This window comes from Rhyacophila brunnea, unplaced genomic scaffold (assembly GCF_057557595.1).
Source record: "Rhyacophila brunnea isolate RB1 unplaced genomic scaffold, BYU_Rbru_1.0 scaffold_1, whole genome shotgun sequence".
NCBI classification, from domain to species: domain Eukaryota; kingdom Metazoa; phylum Arthropoda; class Insecta; order Trichoptera; family Rhyacophilidae; genus Rhyacophila; species Rhyacophila brunnea.
In genome coordinates this window covers 27,823,533-27,845,876 of record NW_028232751.1, presented here as the reverse complement: position 1 = coordinate 27,845,876, position 22,344 = coordinate 27,823,533, and the positions used below count along the sequence as shown (strand labels likewise).

General features: G+C 34.1%; 1 protein-coding gene across 6 annotated transcripts in view; it reads right to left on the bottom strand.

The window, feature by feature from the left end:
• LOC147079646 (uncharacterized) overlaps positions 1–22,344 on the bottom strand; it is a 256,411-nt gene that overhangs the window by 139,696 nt on the left and 94,371 nt on the right. For all 6 annotated transcript variants that reach the window (XM_085942773.1, XM_085942756.1, XM_085942733.1 and 3 more), the window contains one exon: positions 10,746–10,782. In XM_085942773.1, coding sequence (XP_085798899.1) covers positions 10,746–10,782 — 37 coding nt within the window. The remainder of the gene's footprint in view (positions 1–10,745; positions 10,783–22,344) is intronic.

Genomic DNA, 22,344 nt, shown 5'->3' with positions numbered 1-22,344 from the left:
ACGATTAGCTGCACTAGAGGGGATTGTTAGTTTACAGTTTTAACACGTGGACAAGAAGTTCTTGTTCGACAATAATAATAAAATAATTAAATTATACAAAAATCGAAAAAATGCGTGATTCTCACAATTGAATTGCATGTATACTGGCGCATGTGTGTATTGTGGTTTGTATAAAAACGAGATGGCTTAAACGAATAAATTTAATGAAATGCGATTGAACCATCTTTGTATAATTTATACAAAATAACAATAATAATTTTTTCACACGCATTCATCGATTAATTTGGAAAATTAAAATTCGATTGTTAATTTGTTTATCACAGGGCCTCAAAATTACTCTGTGCGTCGGGCCTCAAATTATAGTATCTTATGAATCCCGCTATATCTACATATTATATTATTACTTAGTATGGAAAACATGGCGTACCTATATATTATACCGGAAATTTTCCAAAACGTTCTCAAAAAAATTGTCTGCAACGTGTTAAGACCACGAAATAAACCAGTGAAAACTATCAGGAAAAGAGTACGCGATATATATTATAGCAGTGCTGCCAACTCTCATTTACAAAAAGAGAGCAGAAAAAAATACTAGATTTTCTCAAGTATCAGTAGTATTTAAAACTAGCATTTTTATTATTATTAAGTATTACAACTATTTTACAAAAACAATAATTGAAGAAGAATTTAGTGTTTTACGCTCGTTTTAAAACTAATAAAATAAGTCATAAAGTTAACGAAGGTTAGAACTTTATTCATCATTTTGTACATAACATTTAATTTATGTTATGTACTTTATGCTACAAAAGATCAGCGTGTTAATTTTTACATCTGGTAACTTACTTTATTATGAGATGTTTTAAGTTGTTGGCGGCTAGATTTAACGCCATGCGAATTTCGCGAGCTAGATGCCCATTCAAAAATGGTAGACGTCGCAATAAAAACGCTAAATTGGCAACGTTAGTTATAAAACTTATAATATACAAGCATGGCCCCTACATCCTGAAGCGGACCCCAGGCCAGGATGTTTGGCGGACCCCCTACCTATCGAAAAGTTTAGCAGCGGTGTAATGTTCTACATAAGTGTTCCACAAATTGTATTCCGCAGAACCCTTGAATTCCGCGAGGGATTTATTATTAAGGGTACCTATTCCGTGTATTTTTTGCGATTTTTTTGTATTTTTAAATAAATCATCTTGAATTATTAAATTGTTAGCACTCTGCATCGTATTATGAAGCACTGGTCGCGACCCCCTTTGTGTTAGCCAAGGAACATGCGACCCTTCGCCATATTGGGTAATTAGCCATTTTGTAAGTCAGGAAACACACTTAAAATAATCATAAAATAAAATTCTACAAGCAAATTATCACATAGTTATATCAACCATCATATCTCATCAAATTACATAATACAATCTATTACAATTACAAATATATTACAAATGTTTATCTTCTAAGGAAAATAGCGTCGTAGGCGACTTTTTTATTATTACAGCAAATTTATGGTGTGTTTATCTCAATTAATTCCCGTAAGCCCGGAGCTAGATCCCTATCAGCCACCTCATTGTGTGAACATATAACTACATTAGAAATAAACTGAGTTTGAATGAAGTTTGAATTATAGCCCATGTGTTGCCAATTCATTTTATTTTTTCACATAAATTAATAAAAATGAGAAAGATTGGAAAAAACGACGCTTCACACTTTTAACAAAGTGATTCCACCATGATATCATACGTTTTACGACAGTTTCATATTTGGCTGACTAATTATATTTATGAAGCGGAAAGGTCATACACCATGATTTACTTATTTTAAATCTCGCTAACCCATTTTTTAGGTCTTTACTATCAGAAATAGCAATCTCATATTATAATATAATCTAAACACTAAACACAATATTGATTCTACGAAATTTTATAAATAAAAATCGTTTAGACTTGTAAATAGTTTAACATAAATTTAAAATTCCACATATTGTGTACAATGCAGGTAACATCCGTGAAGTGAATTTGAGAAATAGAATAAATAAATCAAGAAATATTTAGTTGGACGTTTCACCCATTTACACTTAAACTGTCTTCTTTTTATAGAAAGTAAACCACTGTGCACAATCTGGAGACCCACTGGTCACATGGGGAATCACAGGATAATAAATAACCATTTTTTGCTGCCTTACGCAATCATAACAACATCAGAAAAATAATAAATCAGTTTAGTTAAATGAATTTAGAGGACGAAAAATATTAAAAAAAAAAAAAAAAAAAAAACGAGCTCGTTGAAGGTGATACATGACGTTTTAATGAATGTATGTAAAATGCATTAAAATCTGAGCTATATCGTAACATCCGGGGAAATCATTGATAGATTACATCAATGGGGGAAATTAACATATTTGTTATTCATAAAAACGTTATTTATTATCTCTCCTTTTAAAATAATAACAATTGAAATTTGAAAATATGACGAATCAACAAAAAATCACAGGCTACCTGGGTACCAAAATTAGATCCAGATTAAATGACGAAACAGTTGATGCTTTGGTATAACTTCGGGCATATTATTCAGAATAATGTTTTAATTGCATACTGAAATCTTTATTTTTTTTTATATTGTATTTATTTTCAACACAATACGTTATTTTTTATTTTAATTGAACTTGTATTTGTTATCTTTCATAAATAAATAAAACTAAGTATTTTACTTTCACATTATTATTTATATTACAATATTAATTACTCCATTAAACCTATTTATTTATAAGATTGAATGTACACAATATTAACAATAAATGTCTTAAATAGTATAAATTATACTAGATTTATTTTTGACCGATTTTATCAACATTATTTGTATATACATATGTTACGCCGAATGTGCGAAATTGACTATTACATGAAATGGGCAAAATTTTGCAATTGCAAATCGTCAAATTGTAATCCCGAAATCCCGGAATCAAAATTTTGGCTCCGGATTGGATTCCCTATTTAAGAAGTACTAATCGACCACTGGCGCGCCCTAAATCCCGCCGAATCGACGAATTCATCAAGATCGGTGGATTACGTGGCAGCGAAGAATTAGGGAACGAGAAGAGTATAGTTAAGGAACTATGGGAAGCATCCATCCAGCAATGGATCGACTCCGGATGATGTCGATGGATTATTTATTATATTAGAATGATGTAAATAACTTGTACGCGCGTAGGTAGGTAGGTACATATCTAGGGAAATGGAAAAGGGTTTGCGATTAGTATGTATTATTCAGCAATATTTAATGACATAAGTACCTAATCCTCTTAACAATTCAAAGAGATCTTGAATTCTATGTTAAGTGGCTTTTACGATATATAATTATTAGTATTAGTATCTATCGTACGAAATGAGAAAAATAGCATTAGATATTAGATTGTCTTTACCAGTGTTTCACATTGGTGGGTCGCAAATATTCTTGGCTACGGTGGATCGTATCCGGAAACTTGTACGTATGCGGTTCGCCGTATCACACTTCACCGTGAAACGTTATATCGGAAATATATGGCAGTACATTAAAGACCGTCCAACCTCTTTGGGTCGTATAGTACTGATATAAAACCATGTCTAAATAAAACACAGTTATTGTCGGTTTACACTTGACAGGAAGCCAGCAGCAAACAAATTTTGAAAATAGCCCATATACTGGATTATTTGTTAGGTTAGGTTTTTAATTCTTGAATTCATGAATTTTGCTAAAATCAGCCATGACAATTGAATACTGAATACTGAATCTAATAACATTGGAGACCGTATGACGAATGGTAGGTACCTATACGCCATACGGTCATCTCTTTCCGATAAGAAAGCTCACGGCGAACTGTGTCATGGTGAAATGTTTTACGTACAATTTACATGTAACCGCGGTGGATATATTATTATAAGTAAACTGTTTCCCATAAAATTGAATAGGTACCTATTGTGACACAATTGCTTATGATACCTAGTTTAAGAAGAATTGCAGCAAACTCGATATGATTTTGACCCGAGGGATAGATAAATGATAATACGTACATCATTTATGATTAGGTCCTATTAAACACATTTATTTTGATACTCATTTACATATAAGCAAATTTATATGGATACACGGTCATGGAATTGATTTTTGACAGTTTGGCGGGGCTCAAGATTACAACACGCTCTCTCAAGCCTGGGGAAATCACATTTTGAAGTTCGTTTTAGCAATGACAAAATAACCACTCTGGTATATAAATTCGAAAAGCCCGTCTAAGGCAGCGCGTTTTGTCAAAATGGCGCAAATTTCAAACAAAAATGAAACTGGCTCTGCTTTGACAATTAATCATGATTGATGGTAACACTACCCAGGGACATTTACCGAAATAGTTATTGAAGTGAAACTTCTTTACGAGCGGTAGATGACGCCGATGTATAACACAAATATGGTGACGAAAAACGAACAACTCTCGAACGTTGGCGGAAACTTCCAACGAGATATGCACGTGCAATGTAATTCACGACACTGCTCGCGTATGTCTCCGATGCTGGAGCGTAACAACTTCCCTAATAAAGTTCTACACTCATGCAAACAACACGTATAAAGCAGAGGGTTGGAGCGGATCATTTTTTGGGTTGCTCCGCTCCATCTTCTCTCTGGAACCTAATACTTGCTCAACCTCCACTCCAAGTACAAAGTTTTAATATGTATTATATTATGTATAGATATGTAAAAAAAATTAAAAAATAAGTCGTTTTAAAGTAAGGTCTATTATTCGTCATTTTCATTATTAATCATGTTTAACAAAATCCGTCAGCAAATCGTCTTTCATTATCTGCCTTTTCTCACTTAGAATTAATTTTAGGGGAAAATTTAATAATAATAAAAAATCATCCGGAGCAGTGGAGCACTACAAATTTTCGGTACTCCGGGTAAAATCGCATTGCTCAACTGCTCCGTGCTCATCCTTCGAGCTCCACTCCAACGCTTTGGTATAACGTAAAAACCTAAAGCGAAAAATTATACTGAAATATATTTGGGAAACGCTGATCTAAACGTAAAATATTATGTTGGTATATTTTTGCATCTAGTATTTTTTTCTAATTTCACGTTTCACAGAACACCACTGTCAAGGATAAATATCTTGAATTCAATGGCTCTAGCCTTGAAGTGGAAATAAATCTTTTGTATACTAGCAGTCAAGGCAAACTGAGTTTTTTTTGCTAATCAAATTTATTGCAAACTCATAACGATTTTGCAAGTAGATACATAGCCAAGTTATTTGTAGCAAATTAATATAGGTAGATAGGCAACCTACCAGTCGAGTGGCAAACACAATCAGCTGTTAAGGGGATTAGATCTGGATTTTTCCTCTCGCATCAAAAACGAGTATTTTCATGCACCGTAAGCTATAGCTAAGCTAAGCTGGTAGATAATAAAAACTTAAATTCTTTAAAACCTTACACATAATAACCCAACTTTATTACAGTTATTTTATTAACTTATTTATTATAAACTATAAAAAAAAAACCGTTTTCAAATTTGCCAAAAAAATCAGCATAATTTGGGAAGGTCTTTAGTGAGGGGTGGTGGGGATTACGCGACCGAAAAAATAGAACAAAATTTATTGACTCGACTAAATGATTTAAGAAATTTCTCGACTAAATTTATCTGTTCACACACATAATTACTAAATTACTCGCCACTCGACTAAAATACTAGCATAGCCCGAACCAGGCCACCTAGCGGAAAAATACGAAGCTTGCAATTTGTACCTATCTGAAAATCCCATCTTATTATTACATAATTATTATTATTGTCATGTTTATTATTAAAATTTAGTTTATTAAGTTTTCTATATTATATCGAAAAGATTTTGGCAAACATCCTCTTGATGAGAATAAGGAACCCAATAATGCACGACTTCAGGAAAAATCAGGCCGTGTTTCTATCTGGACGAGCGTGTGCAGGCCAAATCCACAGCCTTCGATGTCTTCTCCAGCAGAGCCATGAGCTGAACAGTCCGATGGCCTGCTGCTTTGTGGATTATGAGAAGGCTTTCGACAGGCCGCACCGGCCCTCCCTCTGGAGGATACTGGGAGCATACGAGATCCCTCCCAAGATCATTGCCATAATCAAATGCCTGCACGAGAATAGCGAATTCTGTGTCAGAATTGGTGACACTGTCACGGAATGGTTCGGAGTCACGACCGGAGTCAGACAGGGTTGTGTCTTTGCTCCGTTTCTCTTCATACTACGGAAGTCAATACCACCCGACCGAGGCATACCTGTTAACACCACGGTGAAGCTATGCGACCTGGAATACACCGATGACGCTATCCTATTCGACAACTCAATCGAGGGCATTCAAGAGACAATCGACAGGTTGCATAACAACTCATCTCGCGTTGGTTTGAAAATCAACGCGAAGAAAACCAACGTTTTGTGTAATAGCACCTGTCCTGATCCAGCGACGGACAAAACATCGAGAGCGTCGACAGCTTCAAGTACCTGGGGGTATATATAATGGGAGATGGCATTTCGCAGAAAGAGCTCGCTATCCGAATTGGAATGGCTGGAGCAACATTCAACTCGATGCGGAATGTCTGGGACTCACGATTGTACTCGGTCAAAACCAAATGCCGCCTATTTGACGCTTGCATTCTGACGGTACTGGTTTACGGTAGCGAATCATGACACCTTACAAGTCTCGGAGCAACCGTATACTGAGCTTCGAAAACAGATGTTTGCAACGGATACTGGGTATGCGGTGGTATAACTTTAGGAGCAACGAGGAGATAAGAGAACGCACCAAAAATCCTCTCATCACACTGAGAGTGAATAGGCGACATTGGACCTGGTTCCGCCACGTGCTGCAGATGCCAGAAGAGAACTCAACCTGGCTTGCCTGTTTTTCAAGCCGACCGAATTCCGGCGTCCTAGAAGGCCGCTAAATACTATCTATAAAGTTTATACGGCGGAGCTACGGGATGCTGGTTTCACCTGGAATGAAGCATGAAGACTGGCGAGCGACAGGGATTCTTGGAGGCGCGCCTGGTGTCCATATGCTCCAACTAAGGGACGGATATGGCCGAAGAAGAAGAAGATATAACTTGAAATCTTTTATATTTATATAAAATCGAGCATCAATATTGGGATTCTTATCTTATTTAGGTATGCTCCCAATTTGGGAGCATACCTAAATAAGATAAGAATAGACGATCCAATCACAAGTTTTTTTTATAAATACTTAGTAATATGTATCAATGTTTATGAGATTTTTCAAAATTGTATTTTTCTATAAAAAAAAGAATCTAACATTCTCAAACTTTATGTAGGTATTAAAGTAAGAATTAAAAAATAATAACACTAACTTTGATTCGTAGATGGCACCAGAAACTCTATAAATTTTAGTTTTAATGTAGGTACCTACCTACCTACTCATTATAAATATTTATTTTATTCAACGAACAATAATTTAATTGTTTTTAATTGTCAATCTCGGAATCACGATCGACTACGTGTTCCCGAAATCCCAAGATTGATCGATTACATTTAAAAAATTGATATCTTAGAAAAATACTGTCAGGTACTGGTACACTCAGTATTTTACAATACGCAAATACTTGTTAATAAACTAAATTATCTATTAAAAATTGTTAGCTTATAAATTGTACTTATATAACTGACAATAATTCTTGATGGAAAACATTGTATTAATAAAAATATAAAATGTATTGTTTGAATTTTTTTAAATAGAAATTCAAATCATGTCAGTAATTTTTTGGGCGAATTTAACTTGTTTTTGTTTAATCAAGTGATTGAAAAATCTTAATCCTGTAATCCTATCTGTAAGCAACTTGTTTCGGCACATATTTAATTAAAGTCCCGTATGTTTTAAATTAAATAATTTCGTTATTTGATTCGACAAATAAATTCTTGTGATTTGTATAGACTTTGGACCAGTATTATCATTTCTTTTATTTTGTTAATTGTCAATTCATGGCAGAACTGCATTGTGTTGTTGTTTGATTTAATAAAACGCATTTTTTATAGTAGGTACTTATTCCACTTTAATAAATAATTTTGTACCGGTTTCGTCCGCCTCAGAGGGACGAAACCGGTACAAATTAATTTATTATTATTAAAGTGGAATAAGTACCTACTCCAAAAAAGATGCGTTTTATTAAATCAAACAACAATACCAGTATTATCAATTTATCATTTCGATTATTTATTCTTTCTTTATTAAAAAAAAAACGAAACTAAACAACGCCATCTCTAATCAAAACCATGTAGTATTTTGATCGTCGCTTTTATAAAACAGATTTTAACGAAAGTGTCTGTGACTACATAATATCCCAGCTCTTCCGTGTTCGCCAATATCAGGCCAAATTTCAGTTCCTTGACTGTCGCAGGCGCTATATCGTCGCTATAGGATTTGTTTCCCGAATATCCATTTTTGTCGAAATCGACATTTTAATGCAGTTCAATTTCTTTTATCGAACTCTACCGTAATCATTTATAAAAACAATATATTTTTATCTAGGAACAGAGATATTTTTTTAAAAAACCCGAATACGCCATGTTAAGTTACAATTACTCCGTGGTGTTCTCCCGAATGTCCAACTATTCGTACCTGAATATCCAAGTTAATTTCGGTCGAAATATATCTCTGGCTGAGTGTTTATTTCCCGAATATGACTTTAGCCAATCAAACCGCGCTCACGCCGTGCATCTCGCTCCCACATTCACGCTGTCTAGCTCTAAAACAATCACGCCCACTTTCATATTTTTCCGCCGTCTGGAGACTTCTTTCAAATTTCGTCTTATTGATATTATTTTTAACGTTACTATTGTTTTAATAGTGAATTCATCAAATTTGAAGAGATCATTCATAGCTGATACATCACCAGTTCGCCCTGAACTTACAATAGAGTTGTGGAAGTGAGTATTTTAACCTAAATAACTGCATTTTGTTTTGATAAATGACACAAAATCCCAACGGTTATATGAATTCTACAGTATGACCCGGCAACTACTATGACGTAAAAAATAATTATTATTTCAAATTATTATTAATCAAACATTGTTTGTCTTTATTTTACTTTAATCTAGGTATTTCTATGAAAATAAAGGCGATGCTATTATTTATTTTTGAATGCGCTGATAATTAATATTTTAATTTAATATGTATGTTAGTAACTATTTATTTGGTGGATATTATATACTTAGGATATTGGTACATACTTAATATTAGCAGCCAATGGTAATTAATTTATACATGCTATTATTTTGTGTTGTTGTTCCTTACAATAGTAAATATATAATATTTATTTGGTGGTTTGTAATAAGTTTAATTGTCAATTATAGAAATATATATATATATAATAATATACAGATATATATAAATAGATTTTTTTTTTTGGAAAAAGTATTAATATAAAATTGTTAGCAAGTACGAGTAAGTACCATCATAAAATATTGGAGAAATGACCGTGACGTCGGTTAGTAATTGAAGTAGTAGATACCTTATAATATATTTTCTCAGAAGTGATTTAAAAAAAATATGTAAGTATGTTCAATTATTAGAATGGTACATTCTTAAATCTTGTGAAATATGCGTTCAATAAAAAAAAGGTTAATTACTTAAAAACTATTTTATTACTTAATCCGAAAAAAACCGAAAAAAGCGATTGCCGCGTGTTATTATTACATACGAACTTGGGTAATTACGATCATTAAGTATTTAAATAGTAGAGGTAATTATTAAAAATTATCGTGTAAATAAATATAACATTTGAGGCGCGTACTTTTTGACCACTCAGTAATCTGTGGGCCGTGCAGCAATACGCTACGGTCTTAAATCCCGAACATCCATGTTTTGTCCCGAATATCCATTATTCTGAGAGAGCGCTAAAATTTTCCCGAATATCCACAGTGAGTACTTGTAAATAAAACGCATTTTCTGTGCATTTAATGATTTATACCAGTATATTATTCTTGGAATCTATTCTTAGATAATGTTGCAATCATACAGTATAGAAAGAATGATTGATACATCTACTGATATTAAAATATACGACAGTGAAATTTGTTTTTCGTCTCCTGTAAAATTGACATTTGGTCTATTCGGGAAACAAATCCTATAGCGACGATATGTCACCCAAATATGAGATATTGTACCGCTATGCGTACAATCATCGCATAGCTACGTATCGCTTCTTCCCTTGAGAACATCGATCAAATATATCAAAATATGTTATACTTATATAATATGCATAGTAGTTATCTCACAAATTTTACCAAAATATTGACCAAAGCATAACAAAATCACTGCAATTCACATCAACATGGCCTATAATATAAATACTTAATCAGACAAATAAACCACTAATAGCTATGTGGTCTGAGGTATCATCAATGTCATCTTCAATAAAAATTGGATACAGTTGTGATACATTGTTCATTTTACTAGGTACGTTGGTTGTCACGATTTATGGTTTTTATTTTCGTTTTTATCGTGGGGGGGTCTCAAAATCATTCTGTGGTGCTTCGGGCCTCAAAGTCCATAAACCCGTAGCCAGTCCAAGTATTCTGGGACACAACATTTTAAATAAAAAAAAATTAAAACGTCATAATATTACGTGTGGACCGTATTGTCAGGAAAATAAATTTAACTGACTGATGTAAGTTTAGGTCCAAACCTCGCATTATTACTTATCGAAATATATTATTAATAGAAATATTGTACTCACTGGCTGCATTTTGCTGATGTTGCTGAGCGATAGCCCTCTGTAAAAATAAATTAATATATATTATTATAAAGACACAGTGACACAAATAGTATAACATGTTTTGACAATAAAAGTTGGTTGGTGTATCATAACAACGTATTTGGTAGACTGGAATAATTCTACGGTGAGACCATGGGTAGGGCAAAAGCCATTCATAGTTGTAGTCGTAATATTTGCTAGTTTTGAAATAAGCAGAGTAGCAAGCAATACCAAGCTGCGAAAATCTAAAAAAACACCGTTTAGAACACCCAGTAAAAAGATGGTTGTTATAATTACAGCAAAAACTCAAGATGATCGATTGACAACTTCCTAAAATGGACAAGTCCCATTACATAACCATCGCTCATACTCACGCACATTAAACTCCAACCTATTTACCAGAAGTTAAACCATAATTACATTGCAGTTGTTTAAGACATGTTCAAGTGATCTAGTTTTATATAATGAATTAATAGAGATAGCACAGATTTACTTAGTAGATTTGGTAGCATTTATACCTATGGTGGAATGACAGATTTTTCAATCTGAAACCGTGACCCAGTTTGATTCAATTTTTAGTATTTTTTTAAATTTGTAATACCTACTTATAGTTTTAAAAAGAGATAGATATGATATTATTGGGAGAATCTATCGACAAAATAAGAAGCATACAATGATTTAGCTTTCACTTAATCTGCTTACTAGTATTTTTTATATTATTATTATTGCTTTAATTGTTTAATTAATGAATATTTATCTAAAACCAAATAAAAATAAATATATCTTAAATTGTAAATTCTGTAGTAGAATTGGCTGTAACTGTCAGCCTAAACTATGAAACTTGTAATTTGAGATAATGTATTGATAATATCCATTTTAAAGTCGGTCAATTAATCAATACTTACATTCCTAAATATCTAAAAACATTACGAAGATGAAAATTCAAACAAACAAAAAAGTGTCGCGTCGCAGTTTTCAATTAAAAACGCCCCCATTGCCGACTTTTCCAAAGCATAATATGTTTAAATGTCTTGACAGTTAAGTACGAACCGAAAATTATGCTAAATATCAATAAATTTTTCAACAATCACTTAGGAATTGAACTGACTAATCGCTTCCGTCGCATTTTTACGCCTAGTCTACTGGTTCTCGATTATTTCCAAATTAAAATAACGGCGACATAATTTTCATTATTCACATGACTCAAAACTGCTGCGTGTAGGTATAACATAATACCCCGTTTACACGTGCATGGATTTACTGCTGACAATACCTATTATCGGGGCCATAACAAAAAATGTTTTATCGTTTTATCGTGAAAATTGTAAGATTGCATGCATGTATCAAAAAAATTCAGACGCTTCTGAATTTTCACGTAACAATTTTACCGTGCAATATCTGCGCATGCGCAGTAGAACGATAGTAGCGAACCTGCAGATAAAAAAAAACTAACTACACCGCGCAACTGATTTTGAAGTTGATTTTCACGACCTGTCTAATAGTACTAAACAATGATAACATCGTGTCTCGCTTCCTATTGAAGAATGAGGATTGGCGAGACAGTCAGCACTCTTACTTGTAAACTGTTATTATCGCGATAGGTTAAAATACACACTAATAGTGCACGTAAGTCCATGCACGTGTACAGGCCCGCGCTATAATATTGATGAAAAAGTGTCAAGTGTCGGAGCGCCGCCTTTGCGCGTTTCGGTCTCACTACACCACTTTTCCTATCGTATTATTACATATAATTTTAATATTTTTGAAAGATTCATAGTTGTAATGTATTTTTATATTCATTTTAAAAAACATTGATCATAAAAAATGAAATATTATTTCCTGAAGATAATTATGTTATATATATTATATACATATATATTATACCAAAAATAATTTTTCAATATACAATATTCAATCGAATGCCTCGTAATTCCGATACTAGAGACCGAGAGTTTAACGTGAGGCCTGGCGGCGGCGCTCGTGTTGATCTTATCTATGGTTTTCGATATCGAAGTATTGTGAGTATTGCCAGGATTAGAAGATATTATTTCCCACTTTCTTAAATAGGTCAAATTTCAAATAATCGTATACATTTTTTCCCAAAAACTTTTAATTTTTATATAGCAACATTAAAATTTTAAGTGTGTTTTGTAGCTGTCATCTCGATAACGTTGTTGAAGAGCCGAATGAGGTTATTTTGTTGTTTTCTTCTCCACAGTAGGAGATAACATGACTTACAAACTTCCTGCTGTCACTTTTCAAAACTTTTACCATTATTAACACGTCTAAATGACTGATACCGCGCAATTATTAGAAACGTTAAATGCGTTCAAGTTGAGGAGAATGAATACTGAAACGCGAGAGGAGGGGATCTAGTTCTCCAAGCCGTAAAGTTTTCGCACTATACATCACTCTGCCAAAAGGTAATTCATTACCCACACATATTATACTTAATCAATAATTTATCGAAGACTCTTTCAATTAATTATCTATATTGGATGATTAATTAATACAGTTTTGATGAACGACAATATCAAGTTATATTATTATGTGGTTGTAAAACTCTTACAACTTATCATTGATATAAATATAAAAGAATTATGTATAATCTTATAATATAATAATTTAAAGATAACATTATTACAACCAAAGAGTTTGAACTAAATTTATATGTAGGTAGATATTATTATACCTACAACATTTTTTTATATTAAAATATTTGACAGCGATTCCCGAAGGATTTTAGTGTTGTTGATTTGGTCGGCATATTAATTTTTTTTTCTACGTAAGTACTGTCACCTACATTAATTTATGTAGATGAGGCTTATAAATCGATACATAATGATTAATGGGATAAGGTGACATAATCAAGGCTTAATCAGTTAATTTGATAACGTTCAAATCTGCCACCAATTTTGAGGCAGCATCTAGCTTATGGCGTTTTTAAAAGCGTGTTTTGATACATCCTCCCACAGCTTTAAATAATATGCTGAAAATGTATTTATTTTCTTGCACATAGAATTTCTGTTCATCAGACACTTGGGGAAGGTAGTTGGTACCTAATTTAGTAGTATGAGAATTAAAACAACACGATAAAACAATAAGAGAACTCATGACTTTATAGGTAGTGATATACTTGTTATCAATTGCAAAAGGTGGGGGTAGGCGCACTAAACTTTGTGCACACTAAACTTTGTCAATCATACGCATTTGATACCATTAAACTAAAAACAGAAATTTAAGATGGTATTGATTCGTGTTTAAAGTTCAATTAAACTTTGCCTAAAGCAAAGCATAATAGATATTACTGAAAAAATATTCTTGTATCCATAAAAGATCTAAAATTATACCATTAAACCATATATAACTTTAGATATTTTATCGATAGAAGAATGTTTGTATATACCTAGTATAGGTACTTAGGATAAGCAGGGTTTAAACAAAATTTAGAAACTATATGCAATTTGTATTCAACGAAAACAAATAAGTATGACTGAAAAAGTATATTATTTTGTCGAATGTTCACAGCCTACCTCTACTATTATGGTTTGGTCTAGGCAGAGTTTAATTGGATTTAATAAACTAAGCAAGTTCACTTGCAGTTTGTATTCTTAGTATAATGAAAACAATTAATATGAATGAGTCAAAAAGTAGACTGTGCTCTATTTATGTCGAATCTCCACAGCCTAGCTACACCCTTCATCACCGACTGATATAATGAAGTGGTATCAGAAATAATTGAATGCAGCGATTTCCAAACTGGGAGGCGCAAAACGTTAAACAGAAATGTATCCACTTTTCAATGATTTCTTCGCCAGAGTTAATAATGAAGGAAACAAAAATCTATTTACTGAATACTTTTCTAATGCACTTTTAACACTATTTCGAAGATCTTGATTTTACAAAGTACCTACTAAGCTTGGAAATAGGATCACAATGACGCCTAGATTTGATAAACTTTTGACTACCTATCTATCGCATGAAAAAAAATAATTAAAAAATGAATATATTATAATATACAGTAAAACCTTGTCATTATTCTGTCAATTACGTTTTTTTCTTCATTTTTTGAATTAAAACATTTTTTTACCATTTTCAAATATGTCTGAATAATCTTATGGAATAAAGGGGGGAGGCGCCAAGAGGGCGTAGTAACACAGGTTTGTAAACTGCTGATTCAATGTGTGCTTATGAATGTGACATCACTCACATCAGTTTGACGACTATCGGGGATTTCACTTTTCTGATGTAACTTAATTATTTTTATTAGTTATGTTATCAATTATCATACGCTGTTGAATAAATTCATACATAATTTGTTTGATATTCTAACAAAGGTCTTCTTTTAACTCTCATGACACCTTTTAGGTGTGATTAGTATCAATACTGCCAACATCGTCAGTTTGTTTAAGGTCTTGGATTGAGCTATACTATTCAATGTTTTTGTAGATATTATTCCAAATCTCCATCCCCGCGTTTATCTATAAATGATAGTCTGTGTCAGTTTATGTGAATGTATTATAGATAATTAAACAATCAATAAATGGCTGCAGACCACCTGGTTGAAAGAATGGGTTTTAGAAGTTCCAACGGGTACCACTCTAGATGTAAATTTTGTAAATGTGACATATTAATAATCATTCTAACAGTGCGTGCTGGCTTAAAAAGACATAAGGGACGTTGCCATGAACATGAGCTTCCAGTGTCAATGATCAATAAGATTTAAACTCTATCTTATATTATTATTACTTCGAACAGTAACGATGTACCCAGCATTTCATCAGCTACGAGGGTGGGTCAATAATTCCTTAGAAAAAAGCATTAAAACAGTTTTTATTTTTGTATTTTTTTTTTATTTCTCAACATAATCTCCTTGGAGCTCAATAGACTTGGTTAGACGTTTCTCAATTTTTTTTAAACCGTCAGAAAAATAAGTTTTCGGAAGGTCCTCAAAATAAGCATTTGTCCGATCGATGACTTCTTCATTTGAAAAAAAAACGTTGTCCACTTAGCCATTTTTTTAAGTTTGGGAAAAGGAAAAAGTCACTGGGGGCTAAATCTGGCGAATACGGTGGGTGGTCGACCAATTCGAACTTCAATTCTTCAATTTTAGCCATTGATCGTAAACATGTGTGAACACGGGCATTGTCCTGATGAAAGAGGATTTTTTTCCTGTTTAAATGAGGCCGTTTTTCTTCAATTTTGTTTTTTAGCTGGTCCAATAAAGATGCATAATAATCCCCTGTTATTGTTTTTCCTTTTTCCAAATATTCAACGAAAATAATTTCACGTGCATCCCAAAATACAGTAGCCATAACCTTACCAGCTTATTTTACGGTTTTCGCCTTCTTTGGACATGGTTTGCCTTCGCAATCCACTGCTTTGACTGTTCTTTCGTCTCGGGAGTATAGTGGTGTATCCATGTTTCATCTACAGTCACAAAGCGACGAAAAAATTCATCCGGATTGCGTTGCATGAGCGACAACAGGGCTTTAGAGGCCACCACCCTATTGCGTTTATTGTCGACTGTGAGCAAACGCGGCACCCATCTTGCAGAAATTTTTTTCATGCCCAATTTGTCATGTAAAATAGAAATGACGCTACCTTTTGAGATCCCTGTAACCTCAATTATCTCACTGAAATTTAATCTTCGGTCACTTAACACCATATCGTGGATTTTATTGATCATTTCTGGTGTAGTCACCTCTACAGGACGTCCTGAGCGTGGTTCATCCTTTGTTGATGTACGACCACGTTTAAATTCATTTAACCAGTTATAAATAGTTGCAAGTGAAGGAGCAGATATGCCGTGAACTAAATCCAACTCATTTTTTATTTCCTTTGCTGTTAACCCTTTTATATTAAAATGTTTAATAACAGCTCTAAACCCATTTTTCTCAATTTTCCATTTTTCCATTTTCCACAAGCAAATTTTTTTTTTAAATGTACGAGAAACACACAACAACCTGTCCAATCTGATTGAAACTTCGCAGCATACTGAATCGGTAGTGCCGCTGCATGAAAACAAACCGCTTACAGTACTAGTCGCGCCACCTGTCGGCTTTTCTAAGGACTTATTGACCCACCCTCGTACTTTAGAACTGACAATTGAAAAAGATACTGCAAGCACTCTCTGCCATATTCCAGACTCCGACGAAGGTATTTTTTTAATTGTCTATTTCTATCTTACAATAAAGAAGCTATCGTCTTCAAACGTGAAACGAAAATTGAATATCGTTGACAGTGTAGAATTTTATTTATCAGTTTTGAAATATGTTTCTGGAGAAATTTAAAGTGATTTTTTTTTCGGTGGGCGATGCCGGTTATAAATTATTATCTTTGCACCTGTTCGCAGTAGATGAATATTTTCGATTGCATATTTCGTTCAAATAAATTCACGTATTGCCATTTATTTCAATATGTAACAATCATCATTTTCTATAAACCATGTAATATAATATTGCATTCAAAGTATGAGCAATAACTAGCACTACGATCTAAATTAACAGTTTCGTGCCGCTATCAGACTAAAGTGGGCCTTGGCAGTATATCACCGCGAGATTCTCTATACCGCGTGAAAGTTGGACGTTGACAAAATGTAATATCCCGTGAGCTTGTTGTTATCTTGTAAAATGTAATGCAAGATGTATAATAATATATGATATGTGTATATCGTCGTTGTTTTGTAAAAAGGGCGAATCAACCAAAATGCTACTTTACAGGAGGAGGATTTTTAACTTTTGACATTTATTTGTTTTTTACCTGTATATGATTATAAATATCTAACAAGTTTATAATAAAGCTTAGAAAGAATACTATCATTATAATAGGTATTATTAAGGCCTAATATGTCACATTTGCTTTTTATTTCGTAATTTTAATTAATTTAATTTTAGTCGATTATCGTTTTTAAGTACTTTCCTGTGGAGATAAAAATTCGCCGTTTTTACACAACAAAGCTAGTGGGGTACATATTGTATTTTCATTAAAAACTCGATTTCGCCAAAATGGTTGATTCGCCCTTTTCACAATACACCGACGATATAATATGAAGCTTCCTCGCCAATCATCTATAATTAATAAATATCTGTCGTCCATTTTGAAAGTACCCATATTAAGTCTTCACTCTTTAGGTTACAGTACCTACTCTGCCATTCACGATTTACTGCAATGGTTGTCAAACGTTATCATTACACGGCGCCCTAAAATATCAATTAGTGAATATGTTGCTCACCACTCAGTATCTAAAATCTTGGAATCAAACTAGGCAAAACTAGATACGTATTTACATGTCTAAGTAAACTCCCTTCACCCATCTTCTTCTTCTTCTTCCACGGCGCTACATCCCGGGGTGGGATTTGGCCTCCTCCACAACCGCTCTCCACTCACTCCGGTCTCTCGCCACACTTCTCCAGTTACCGGGTCTTCCTATATGAAACCAGTCCACTTCTACGGCGTCAGCCCATCTCCTTCTTTGACGGCCTCTGGGTCTCTTCCGTTGGGGTAGCCACTTTGCCATGATCCTTGGCGCTCTAACTTAAGGCATTCTCCCCACATGTCCCACCCATCGTAGTCTTTGGGACGTACAGTACCTTATGATTGTTTGCTGTTCAATCAGCTCTTCCAACTCGTGGTTCATTTTTATTCTGTAGTTCCCATTTTCCAACGTGGGTCCAAAGATTTTGCGGAGTATTTTGCGCTCGAAGACAGCTAATTCGTTTTCCTCTTTTGAGTTAAGCACCAAGTCTCACAGCCATAAGTGACCACTGGCCTTATAATTGTTTTATAAATTTGAAGTTTACTTCTTCGGCCTAGAATTTTCGACCCCACCAGTCGCTTGCAGGCATGCCAGCATTTTTTCCCGGAGATAAAGCGGATTTTTACCTTCACCCATCAGAAGACTCAAAATACTGCCTTTGGTTGTTTTCAGTCTCAAATTTTATGTAACTTCTTTATCTTACATACTTCTACTGAATTATATATTATTACTAGCTGACCCGGCAAACGTTGTTCTGCCATATAAATTATTTCTAGTGAATATTTTGGTTGTTAAATAAAAAATAACGAATGTATCGTAAGTGTGTGGGGATGGGATCTATGACAGAAAGAGGAATAGAGCGCTGTAGACGATGACCACCGATAAAAACAAAAAAACATCAACCATTCATTTTCTCAATTCAAAATGAGTAATGATGTTCATAATGAATGACAAACCTGTGACAGGATCTCGTTATTTAATGTTTATGCAATATCCGTTTGTCCCTTCCAGAAAATTAGCGGATATTGGAGAGCGTCGTATGAACGGTGTGTGTCAGCGATGAACTCCAGATTATTGTTTCTTCTTTGAATCACGATTTCTCGCGTCGATGTGCGGTCGCCAACCATGATTCCAGCAATGTCGTCAACAACAGGCACATTGAATCGACGCACGTGCTCTCCAGCTGGTGTTTTATCAAAATTGATGACAATAGCGTGATTGTCACTTTGCAATTCATGCATGTGTGCTTTGAAGAATTATAATAATTCATTGTGCTCATTCAACAGGGCGTCCAGTTCGCCGACGATGCGCCTGGCATTAGGCGAATTGAGGCTATTGTAGCCGCAACGTGCATCCACATGATTGATGTCCTCACCGCCCTTGAAGTAGATTTGTAATAATTTATGTGGTTCGTTTGGAATTGGCAGCAATGAGCCTACTTTGTGGTATACTTGGCCTTTGATTTTGAACGTAGAATAGAATTGTTGACCATTTGCCGCAGTATTGTGAACTATTTCTGTTGCTCCGAACGAAGTCATTTGGAAGCATGAATTGAATGTGCGAATGGACTTCAGGAACAGGTTTGAATCTGGAACCGTGCTGATGAGCAAGCCGTTCAATGGTTCTGGTGGTATCTCAATTTCTGGTAGTTGCACTTTTCCTGATGCGCAACACATCCCGTCTGACTCATGTTTAAATTTGAGCGCATGACAATGGGGACATTCTTTGTCCATAACACCAATCAGCACTTTCGGATGAGCGGAATAGTCAATATCTGGCTCGTACTCGAATGCGAGACGAAGGAACGAAGCGGATATAAATGTTCGATGTACTTGTTGGCGTTGTCGGTCATTTGCTCTGCGTGTGTTAACTACGAACCGGTGCGCTTGGCTCCGTTCCAATTGTCGTTGTTGATTTCGTTCAGCTCGTGCCTCTTGTGATTGAGATGCATGCAATTGCGACATGCTCACACGCACGTTTTTGTTATCTTGTTGGATTTGTTCGTCTGTTCTTTCTGCTCTACTATTTCGCATGTTTGTTGCTTTATTCGTTCGACGGCCCAAATGGCCCCCCTTGCGTCTTGCTGGCATTGTGACTTTGATACACGCACATAAAAATAGATAAATTAATATAAATCGTACAAAATTTTGCACGCACTGCGTTGTGATATGCCGAATGAAATGTCAAAATGACGCGACGCTTCTCTTGAATTCTTCTCGGACGTAGCGCCATCTGTCATTCAACAACATAAATAATTTCGTTATGTTTGAAATACGAACGACGGTTAAATTTGTTCATACAAAAATAATATAATCGCGATTAAAAAAAGGGAGGGTGGGGTAGGAGGGTGAAAATTTGGAGTTATAGGTATTTTTTTATGCCAAATAATAAAAAAAATACAAAAAAAATTGTCAAAAAAATAAAAGAAATTTTTTCTGGATAGAGATACCTTAATCACCTAGCGGTATGAAATATACTTGTTGACATATTCTCATACCTAACAAATATACATAAAAAAAATCGGTACTGTTCGGTTATACCGGAGCCAGCGGAAAACGCATTTTGAAAATAGCCGATAAACTGGATTATTTGTTAGTTTGGGTTAGTTTAGGTTCGGTTAGGTTGGGTTAGGTTAGGTTAGGTTAGGTTTGGTTAGGTTAACCTAACAAATAATACCGTTTATCGGCTATTTTCAAAATGCGTTTTCCGCTGGCTCCGGTATAACCGAACAGTACCAAAAAATCATAAAAATCGGTCGAGCCATTTCGGAGGAGTTCGACCACAAACATCGTGACACGAGATTTTTATATATATAGAGATTTAAATATCTAAGCGGACTGGCCTTTGCACCTTTGGCTTTCCGGTTAAATGCAAATTACACTTATTACATTTCGCCATGAGCTGTCTTATAGCCCGCATAGCAATGAGATCAACTAGCAACGCGTTGCTCGTGGACTATTCTATTGTAAGACAGTAATGTTCCAATTTTATCAGATTCAATAATAATGTTATTGATCGGTATCGACAATCTGATAATAACGTTCTCATGTTTGATAGGTACGACTTGATACTTACGAGCGCCTACCAGAATTCTATATAACTAGATATATACGGTATCATTGAACCTATTTCAAATTTACTTCCCCACCTATTTTCTTTTATCTTTCCTTTGTATTCCGGTGTTTTTTATATCATACAAGTAATGAAAGTTTCGTCGAAATCGGATGAATGGTATAGGAACCATACGAATAAAAAAAGATAAAATGATGAAGAAGAATATAATTTTTCTAATTTAGAAACCTTCGCGGGTGTGCACACAACAACTTACCAAAGTTTCATCGCAATCGGATGAATGGTATAGGAGCGCGAACGGGACAGATAGACAGAAAGGCTTTCATTTTATATATATATAATAAGCCTATAATCTTCGCGCAAGTGCAAGCAATAAATTGACAAAGTTTTATCGCAATCGGACGAATGGTATGGCAGCGCATACAATACGAACAAACAAACAAACGAACAAATATTAATGTTTATATATTATTTTGTTAAGACATTAGTTTGATACTATCAATACTATACGATGAACTGTGCACGCAGCTGTTCGTTGTGTCTTACTTTACAAGTTCCCTCTTCCTGATTGTGTCCACATTCAATTTTAGTATTAATAAGTAAGTATAGATTTATAAAATACTTACATAATTAGAAAATATCATTATTATTATCATTAATTTAGAGGGGAGCACTCGCTACTGAAATATAGGTACTGTATTATCTTCTACCTACGTCTTACGTGGTATTAGTTATTAATTGTTATATTTTTTATTACAGTACGATAAGTAGTAATCTACTGGTATTAATAAATGAATCATATTCATAACTCATAACAGACATAACATAAGTCATACTCATAAGTCATAAGACTTTAATGAGTTTAGCTACAAACAGCTGTTATCGATAGGATTTTGATTGGATCTACTTAGGTAATACGGTTTAAAAATGATAATATGTATATATTAGGTCGATATTGCAATTAAAAAGAAATTTGGTGAAAGTCTGTTTAATGAAAGCCAGGCGAGAACAGCGGCAATTTTTATATAAGTACGGTTTCGGTAAAATTCATTCAACCGAACAAATAATCCAGCATTTAAGATTTAGAATTAAAAAAATATTATTTGAATACTAAGATGGAGAAGCGCTGAACGGACGACCCATGTTGATGTTTGGACTCATAATAAGTAGATATATGTATAATAGTCAGACTGTGGCGTAATGAGATGGTATTTTATAAATATCAAAATAAAAGACCCCGCAGCATTTATA